Source organism: Physeter macrocephalus, chromosome 2 (genome assembly GCF_002837175.3).
Source record: "Physeter macrocephalus isolate SW-GA chromosome 2, ASM283717v5, whole genome shotgun sequence".
In the NCBI taxonomy this organism is placed as follows: Eukaryota; Metazoa; Chordata; class Mammalia; order Artiodactyla; family Physeteridae; genus Physeter; species Physeter macrocephalus.
The window spans coordinates 6,784,713-6,794,703 of NC_041215.1; the positions used below are offsets into that span (position 1 = coordinate 6,784,713).

General features: G+C 50.7%; 1 protein-coding gene across 1 annotated transcript; it reads left to right on the plus strand.

Moving 5' to 3' along the window:
- The first annotated feature begins 3,762 nt into the window (after window positions 1–3,762).
- On the plus strand, window positions 3,763–5,776 carry CPLX2 (complexin 2). The gene is made up of 3 exons (XM_007112098.2): window positions 3,763–3,878; window positions 4,017–4,192; window positions 4,950–5,776. The coding sequence occupies exons 1-3, from the start codon at window positions 3,848–3,850 to the stop codon at window positions 5,145–5,147; spliced, it is 405 nt and encodes a 134-aa protein (XP_007112160.1). The 5' UTR covers window positions 3,763–3,847; the 3' UTR covers window positions 5,148–5,776.
- The last annotated feature ends 4,215 nt before the right edge of the window (window positions 5,777–9,991 follow it).

The window sequence follows — 9,991 nt, forward strand, 5'->3', positions numbered from 1 at the left end:
AAGCTAGAGGGCAGAGATTAAGAGAAAGATAGGGTTCAGAGCAGGAGCTGGAGAAGGAAGGGGGTAAAAGAGACGTATGGAGAAGAGATTGAAGGTGTGAGAAAGAGGGAGTAAAAAATGGATCAGGGAGAAGGTGTAAAGAGGGAAAATCTGGAGCTCAGGCAGATGGATTGGCTTCAGGCGGAAGGAGGGAGACCTCTTCCTTGGGAGCTAGGAGGGGAGTTCATTGTTTTGATAATGATAACAACCATTTACTGAGCCCGCATCACATGGAAAATACATTTCATAGATTATTTCTAAGGCTTCAAAATGGTATTATAATCCTCGCTCTATAAAGAAGAACAAGACTCAGAGAGGTTAAGTCAACTACTCACTATCACGCAGCTAAAAAGCAGCAGATTCAGGATCTGAGTCAGATGTGCCTGACACCAGAGCTCAGGAGCCTTCGCTGCACCAGGCTACATAAAGTGAGAAGGAAATCGCCTGCTGAGAGGGATGGGGTAGGAGTAGGTTGGGCCTTAAGAAATCGGTTAGGGGAATCTCTCGACAGGGTGAAGAAATTGCTTAACACCTAAAAGGGCCGTGCTGGGAGTCAGCAGCAGGACCTTGGGGGACCCAAGAAGTTTGGCTAAGTAATCCCAGCAGGCTGGGAGTAAGAGGCACCTGGAGTGACAGGATGTGAACATGAAGAAGACTCAGCCCTTGAGTAGATTACTTTGCATGCGGGGGCTTGGGGTTGGTGATCAAAGTTTTCTGAATGAATACAGGAAGCAGAGGAGTCTGGAGAAGGAGGTGGTTTGGTGACAGAGAGGTGGCATGTTGAGTTTTTGTTTTTGTTTTTGTTTTTAACATCTTTATTGGAGTATAATTGCTTTACAATGGTGTGTTAGTTTCTGCTTTATAACAAAGTGGATCAGATATATATATATACATATGTTCCCATATCTCTTCCCTCTTATGCTAACACATATATATGGAATCTAAGAAAAGAAAAAAAGGTCATGAAGAACCTATGGGTAAGATGGGAATAAAGACACAGACCTACTAGAGAATGGACTTGAGGATATGGGGAGGGGGAAGGGTAAGCTGGGACAAAGTGAGAGAGTGGCATGGACATATATACACTACCAAACGTAAAACAGATTGCTAGTGGCATGTTGAGTTTGAGTGGTGCCGTGGGACATCCAGGGGGAGGCAGGCGAGAGGGAGGCAAGTGTATTTCTTGACTTATTTATTGCCTGTTTCACACACACACTCACAGTACACACACTCCCAGAATGTAATCTGGACGAGCACAGGACTTTGTCTGTCATGTTCACTGTTATATCCCCAGTGCCTAACACACTGCCTGACACATGGTAGGTGCTCAACTAATACTTATTAGATGAATGAATATAGGGGTCTGGTGCTCAGATAAGACATCTAGCTGTCATCAGTGTTAGCAGTCATAAAACCCCTGGAAAGGGTGAGTTCTCCCAGGGAAAGATTAGAGATGAAAAGGAGATAAGGACTGAGGTCAGAGTCCTGGAGAACACACTTCTGAAGAGGCAAGAGGAAAAAAAGCAGCAGCAAAGGAAGGGAGGGGAGAAGGAGCAGTGGGAGATGGGGGAGAGGAAAGAACTGAGTCACAGAAGCAAGAAAGGAGAGAGGTTGGAGGATACAGTAGGGTGGCTAGCAGTTCAAATGCTGCAGAACTGCTTCAGAAGAAGAGCTGGGAAAAGGGCCCAGAAGATCATCTGGTTCAAGAGAGACACTTGCCAGAGCAGTAAGTTAGGTGCCCTGTGGACCAATTTGAAGCATCTCAAATTAGAGTCCTGAGTCCTCCACCACCACCTGGTAATTTCTTGAGCTAAATGTAAACACAGAGGAGGAACACAAGAGTTCCTGAAATCATTTGGTTATTATTCTTTTCCTGTTCTTAGAAATGCTGTCTCTTTACAATGTTTTTAGTCAAATGAAAATATCTTGATTGACTGAGCTGAGCCACCTTCAAACTCAGAATTCGAGATCAGGGTTGTTCCTTCTGCATTTCCTGGAAATCCTGTTCCTTTCTGGCATGTCCTCATAAACATGCAGTCAGCAATGGCTGACATTAACTAGCACCTGCTACACACCAGGCACCTGACCAGTATCTTCTCTTCCCCTTCAAACATCAGTACAAGGTAGACTTAATACTCCCTCATTTTGCAGGGAGCAAACTGAAACTTTCCCAGGGAGCCACAGCCAGTGAGGATTGGGGCCAAGATTTCAAACCAGGTGTGTCTGATACCAAAGTCCCTGTGGATGGTCTTCTACTCCATCATGACTTTCCTCAAAACAGCCTATCAGGTGATCTGATCACGTGGAAGTCCTCAAACTCTCAGGCCCCATGGTATGAAAAGATCTCAGTCTGCCAATATGTTTTCTCATTTTGAAAGAAATGAGGAAAATCCATCATCAATGAACAGCCAGTGACCTTGAACTCAACTTGGTTGCAATATCCAGCCTGACTCCTCTGTCACCATTTCCCAGGACCCCTTTATCCTCCTACCAAATCAAAAAGACCCCAAGCCTATGTAGAATGAAGGGCCTGGGAGAGTAGGCCTGGCCCAAGTTGACCATCAGGGTACATGACACTTTGGCTGTTATATCCCCATCCCCATGGATATCCCCCTCCATACCTGAAAAAGGATTTGCGGTGGCTTTGCTTATGAAAGCACCAGTGAAACTGAATGGTTAAAATAAAAAGGAAGTCTCTAAGAGTTAGAGCATCTGGGTTCAAATTCTCAGGGAGGCAAGAAGAATGGGGTAAGAAGGAGGCCAAATATAGAGGGAGGCTCCAGGCCCACTACCCTTCCCCTCCCACGACGGTTGGAATAGTTCCATTTTTATATATTTTGCATATTGAGATTCCCATTAAGATTTGGTTTGGAGAAAATCTTCTGAGGCAAAAAAATAACAATAAAAATATAATAAAAACTGAAAGTCGGTGATTTAGGGAGAGGTAAAGGAGGACAAACATAAGCTGAGTGGTTATAAGGCCCAGTGCTTGGTACTTTAAAGGCCCTTAGCCCCAAGAAGATTATTGTGTCTCCAACCCCCTCTGTGTAATTCAAAATAAAAATCAATATTAAGCTATAAAACATAAAACTTACATGTATTATGCAATAAATATAACTTATTTCTCCATTTGTCTAATTTCAAAAGTCTGGATATGTTCATGTAAGCTGGCTGTTCTCAGTTATTCACCTACCTCTTATTTGCTGGGGCCCCGAGTGCAAGCTCACTCCTTCTAGGGATTGATGCAGTGGCCCAGGCTGGAATTCTCTCCAGTCTCCACAGTATCCCTGAGAAAGGAGGCACGGCCATCTCTATCTTATAGAGGAGAAAACGGGGGATCAAGGAGATTGGATAACTTGCGTGGAAGTCACATGGCAAATAAGGAGTTAGGGTGGCATTAGAACCCAGCTCTGCCTCTATCCAAATTCCGGGCTTTTTCCAATATTCCTGGCTTCGATCATATTAAAGCAACATGGTCAAGATGAAGGTTTTAAAGTAGGGATCAGAAGCCATTTGGCAGCACATATGTGCCTGGCACATAGCAAGTGCTTAGGAAACAGCCCTTTTCCATCCCTTTCCGTGTGGTACCAGGCACTGGGTCTTGGCCTCTGGCTGATGGTACCTGTTGCCTGAACCAGGGTGACTGGTCGTTTGACCAACTCCACTGCCCTGCCTGTGCAGAAGCTTCTCCCATCTAACCCCCAACTCTTCTTTTTGCAGGTTGCCACATCTCCCCAAGCCAGGCCTGCCTGAAGTGCTGCATGCAAATTTGGCTGCTGGCTAGGGCACACTAAACAGAGCTGTAGGCATGGACTTCGTCATGAAGCAGGCCCTTGGAGGTGAGGCCCTAGCCCTGCACCCCATGCCCACTACCCAGTCCAGACCCAGGTGGGAGGGGCCTCAGCACACCAGGCCCCCCCATCTCCAGCCTTGCCTCCATGACCCTGTCCTCTTCCTCTCCAACTCATCCCCCACAGGGGCCACCAAGGACATGGGGAAGATGCTGGGCGGAGAGGAGGAGAAGGACCCGGATGCACAGAAGAAGGAGGAGGAGCGGCAGGAGGCACTTCGGCAGCAAGAAGAGGAGCGCAAGGCCAAGCACGCACGCATGGAGGCTGAGCGTGAGAAGGTCCGGCAGCAGATACGAGACAAGGTCAGCACCACCCTCTTGCCCATCCTGGAATGTAGGGGGTTAAAAGGGTCTACCAAAACCTCGGGATCCCTTGAACCCCAGCTCTCACCTTAGACCTAGTTCTCTCTGAGTCTCACTCTTTTCATCAGAAAAATGCGTGTCAAGGAAAACCTCCCTCAAGGACCATTATGGGGATTTAAAAAGGTAGTGGATATAGTAAGTGCTCCGTAATGTTTGCTGCTACAGGTCCACAACCTTGTACCCGAAATCCTGGAGACCAAACAAGTTTGGAACCCAAAATTTGGGGATTTTTGGAAAGTACTATAGTGCCCTGAGCACTGTTATGTGTCACTCCCAGTGATTTTCCAGCTGCCACCCTATGCCAAACAGTTCAATACTTGTCTGCTCGCACTGCAATAAATCAAGGCTATAAGTAGCCTTCCATCAGTTCAAGTCAAGTTTTGTCACCTAAATTTGGCCCAAAGCATGTGGGAGAACATTCAGTTTTCAGATCTTGGAGGATTTCAAAAGAGCAAAGAAATTATGTGGGCAGGTATTAATTTTAAAGGAAACCCCATGCACCATCTCTTTTATTGAATACCAACTGAAGATGAGCACAATCCCACAAGGAAGGTGCCCTTATCCCCATTTTGTAGATGAGAGGACCCATGGGCTCACAGGGAGTTCCCATGAGCTGCCTCAGCCACATGTGCATGACCTTGAGATCCAGCTCTCTCCTTGCCCTGTTCATGCTCCTCTCCACCCTTCCCCTCCCCAGTATGGGCTGAAGAAGAAGGAGGAGAAGGAGGCTGAGGAGAAGGCAGCCCTGGAGCAGCCCTGCGAAGGGAGCCTGACCCGGCCCAAGAAGGCCATCCCGGCAGGCTGCGGGGACGAGGAGGAGGAGGAGGAGGAGAGCATCCTGGACACGGTGCTCAAATACCTGCCCGGGCCACTGCAGGACATGTTCAAGAAGTAACCGGCCCTCCCACCGCATCCCCACTCCACTTGTTACTATTTTTTTTTTTTTGGTTCTTTCTTTTCTTTTTATTCATTTAAGTCTCAGTTCTGAAGGGGAAAACCTCAGTTGGCCTCTGTCCCCCTTCCCTGGCCAGGGGCTCCTCCCCCTCAGCACTCTTCACACTCCCTTCATCCCAGGGTATCCAGCCTCCACCTCGCTCCCAAGTTGCTTGAAATGAAGAAGAGAGCTTTTCTCCAGCAGCGGGTATTGAACCCAGTGCAGGAAGCACTGGGGGCCCCCTCCAGAAGCCTAAGGTCTGTGCTGGTGTGGTAATCCCCATACATTCCTTCATGCACCCCACTGCCAGGAGGACCACTGTCCCCAGCCAGCCAAAGTAATGATACATTCCAGCCCTGCCCAGCATGCTGACCTTTGGCCTCTAAACCCCAGTGGGCCTCCAGGTCAGGGCAGGGGCGTTGAGTGGCCTGGCTCTGAGGAAGGGAGTCAGGGTAAGTCTGTCCTGTTAGGGCCTAGCCTGAGGCTGGCCTGTTCTGTTCTGGCCAGGCCTGGGTCTGGGCAGGAGGCTGGGGCTCTCCTTCTTTCCTCCCTCTGATGACACCCAGTCTAGGAGCATTCCTCTCCCAACCCCCACCTGAAGAGGCCTAGCCCCTGCCAAGCCAGTCCCTCCAAATGGATCCTCTATGGACTTTAACTCATCTATGGAGGGGCCCCAGGGTAGGGCAGCCTCTTGTTTCTCCCCTCCACTCCACTTAGGTCCTGGAGCCCCACTGCCAGGCTGGGCCCAGCTTGCCCAGCCAAGGGGCTGACCAGGCCCCCCAGAAAATACTTGGAGCCATTGGGCAGCGATGGCCCATGCCATGGGACTCCCCCATTGGTGCAGCCAAGCTGCCCCCATTCTTATCCACCCCTCTTCCTCACCTTGTCCTGTTCATGTGCTTCCAGGGCCCCACGGTCCACAGGAGGACCCTTCCTGGCCAAAGCCCCAAACTTTTTGGGAAAAGCCAGTTCCCAGTTGACAGAAGGCATCTGTTCTTTCATCTTATTGGCCAAGACCAAACTCTCCTCTGGGATGTGTGAGACTGGCGTTTGTTCCCCCCACCCCAAATTGTCAAGGTCTCCTTCTCAGTAAGTTGTGTGAGAACTGGGAAGCCATGGAGCAAATGAGAGAGGAAAGTGTTTGTCCAGGCATGCATGAATGTGCATGGCAGAGACTGCATCAGCAATTGTATGTCCAGAGATTATACATATAAGCCTATGATTAGAGTGTCTTGAGATTGTGTGTGTGTGTTAGTCATCATCCCTGTGTGATGTATATTAGGCAGCATTGTGTATGTATGCTTGTTTGAGGTGGTATGTATGAGTTGAGATTGTGTCATATGCGTGTACTAACCATCTCATATGTGTGTTAGAGCTTGCATGTGTTAGCTAGTATCTGCATTTGTTTTCAAAAATAGCATGTATGTCAGGAGTGATGAGAATGTGTTAGATGTTGTAGAAGTATGTGTTTGAGAGGGTTGTCAGATATGCTGAGACTGTTGTGTGCATGTGTTTGGCTCTGAAAAGGCAGTTGTGTGCAGGACGTGTGCTTGGGGAGAAGGAACATAGGTAAGATGACCCCTCTTGGCCCCCAAACCACTAGTCACAGATGGCCACATCCAAGAGGAGACCTTGTCCTTGGCCTAGAGTCCTCCTGCCCTTGGGGGGGTTCCTGCCTGAAGTCCTCAGAGGTCCGCTGGGACAGACCCAGGCATTGCACCAAGAAGCCATGCTGGGCCCCCACCAGGGCCTACCCCAAAAGCAGGGGACAGGGAGGGGGCGACTTGCCTGCCCCGAAGCCCCTGCCCCATTGGCCCCAGTTTGCATTCTGCAGGTTTTCCATTTTAGTGAATTTATGCTTTTATTTCAGAGAGAGACATGGGTCTTCTCTGTCTGTTTCCAATAGTTAAAGCCATATCAGTTAGACTGCAATACTTTAAAGTTGAGACAAAACAATCCATATGTTTAGGGAACCAGAAAAGTCCCCTGGTCTGTCCCTTCTCTGGGGAGCAGGGCCTCAGCGGCTCCAGCTCCCTGGACTTGCCCTTCTCCCCCGCCCACACCCCCTCCCTTGTGCCCCTGTGTCCCGTCCCCCCAGGGGGCCTGTGTCTGTGTCTGTGCCTGTTTCTGTGATGGGGAGCCACCTTGCACCCCTGTTGTCTGCTTGTCTGTTTGTATCTGTTATCCTGGGCAGGATGGTCATTCTCAGGAGCCCCGGGGTCCTGGGGCAGAAACAGGCAGGGCCCAGTCCTGGGCCCCAGGCCTCCCCAGACCCTGTGTGTATGTCCTACCTGGACACAGGGGTGAATCCCAAGTGTTCAGAAAGGTCTCCCTCTTGACAGGGGCCCGCAGACCTCAAAGGTGGTGCCAGGGTACAGAGAGTGCCAGGTGGACAGTGAAGACCGAGGCCCAGGGAGCTTCAGATGAGCAGGGGAACCTAGCCATGCAAGACATCCCAGGCAGGCCTGAGGAACCCCAGATCCCCAAGTGGCGTCCCTCACAGTCTTCACAGCCTCTCTGCACCCCCAGAGCAGGCTCAGGGCTTTTCCCGTATGAGAGTGCCTTCCAGGCTGGCTGACTTAGTCTGGTGCACATCCTGGACTCCTTTAGACTCCTCCAGCCTGCTTCTGAGCAGGACGACTGGAGGTTTTCCTGGAGGCAGGGACAGGGGGAGAATTTCTGCCTGGGGCATACCACCATAAGTCTTGGGTCCAGGGGAACACGATGACCATCATTCCTGACACAGACCTTACTGTGGAGAGAGGCTAATATGTGGCCCAGAGAGGATGTCATGTGCAAACACACTTGTGGGAGCACAAAATATTTGTGAGGTGCTCTAGCAGAGAAGGGATGGTCACATGAAGTACCTGGGGTGGGAGGTGTATAAGGCCCACTGATGGGAGGGGGAAGAATGTGTCACACACAAATGGGGCAGTGTGCATGTGACACACTTAGGAGGTGGGGCAGGGAGGGAGTGGCCCCAGAATTCAGCATGCGCACACACAACATACAAGGGAGACATCCCCCAGCTAGGAGAACAGGAAGAAACAATCATTGCATGTGGGTGAAGACAGAACAAAATGCCTGCTTGCCAGGGACGGCCACTGCTGTGCTGTGTGCCTGGGAGCTGACCACCAGAGAGAAGGGAAATGCTTCTCTGGATCTCCTGTGCTGGGCACTGGCAATGTCCAGAATTTCCACACAGGTACATCCTCTGCTCCAGGTCCAGAAAGTGTCCTTAACTTCAAAGGGGTCTCCTCCAAAAGCAAGCAGGAGGTCAAGAGACCCTCCCCGCTGTGAGAGAGGGAGAGAGTCAGAGAGAGAGAGAAAGGGAAATAGAAACAGAAGAGAAGTTCTTCAGCCCAGGACCCTCTCAGGTGGGACAGCTGGTGGACAAAGCAACCTCCCCAAAGCCTCAGAGATAGAGTAAAATGGGGTGAACCACCAGCCCCGGGAGCCCCTGGCACCCAGCCAGTAGGGTTGCCCACCACTACCACCCAACTGCTCCATCCTTCTAGGTTCCTTAAACCCTTGACTGCACAAGGGGCTGGGGGTCAGACTGGCTCAGATGATGGGACATCTCTCAAGCCTGAGGACATGACTCCCCCCACATGTCCCCTGCTCTCCTCCCCACTCCTGTGCCCCACCCTCTTCACTGGAAAGAGAATGAGAGGTGCTCCTGTTGGCCCTCGGGTGGGGATGGGGGTCCTAGTGAGACCCAGGTGAGGACGACCATCCTGCTTGCGTGGGGGAATCCATTTCCCACTGTGCTGTGTCCTTGTTGCTCTGCTTCCTTTAAATGTGTCAGTGCCTGGGGGGAGGGGAGGGGCAACCCCCATGCCCCCCTGCACCTGACCAAAAGCCATGGCTGTTGCTCCCCCTTTGTATGACGCAGATGCTAAGATGTACCAAACCAACCATGACAACAAAGAAAAGACCTTGTACAGCAGCTCTCGGTCTGTCTGTCCTCTTCTGTCCATCGGCACTGCCAGGCCTACATGGGATGCCAGCTGAGAGGAGGGGGGCCAACCCGCAGAGCTCAAGAGGTCCCAGAAAACCTTCAGTTTTACCCTTGCTTCTGGCCAGGACACTCTGGCAATGACCCCAGAAACCAGCCAAGGCTAGAGTTAAGACTGGCCCCAGAGATTCAGGGCCACTCACGTCCTGCCCTTCAAAACCAACTGACAATCCCAGGAACTGGTAGTCCAGCCTGATTGTAACACCCCACACCCTGTCTCTGGCCACCCTTCCCCGCAAGCCCCGTGGGTGTGGCATCCTGGCACAGAGTCAAGTCACATGGGTAGGCAAAGGTCTGTCATTTCTTGTCCCTCCAACATTGATGGAGTTCCTACCTCTGCTAGTCTGTGTGCAGGAGGCTGGGGTCACAGAGAGAGGATGCATTGCTCCTAGACACAGACACATCCCAGACCTTGTTGAGGAGGCAAAGAAGAATAGATCACACTCGGCTTCCCCCCACCATCACCATGCCTTAAGCTAGGCCTCTTCTCTCTGCTTGCATAGGCACCTCTCACTCCCCACACACTGCTCTCCTAGCCTGTATCTCTTTCCTTCCACCCACCCTCTCCTCACCACCCCACCCCACCTAAAAGACTTATCTAAAATTCAAACTTAACCCTGTCACTTCCCTGCCCAACACCCTTCAATGGCTTATAGGACAACATCAAAATTGTCAAAATGGGCCTGTGTGATATGACCCCAGTTGGCTAGGTCCAAGCCCACCTAACTCTGCTCCAAGCTCCCCCAGTCCCCACACATACCATGCTGTTTTGTGTTTGCCTATTTTT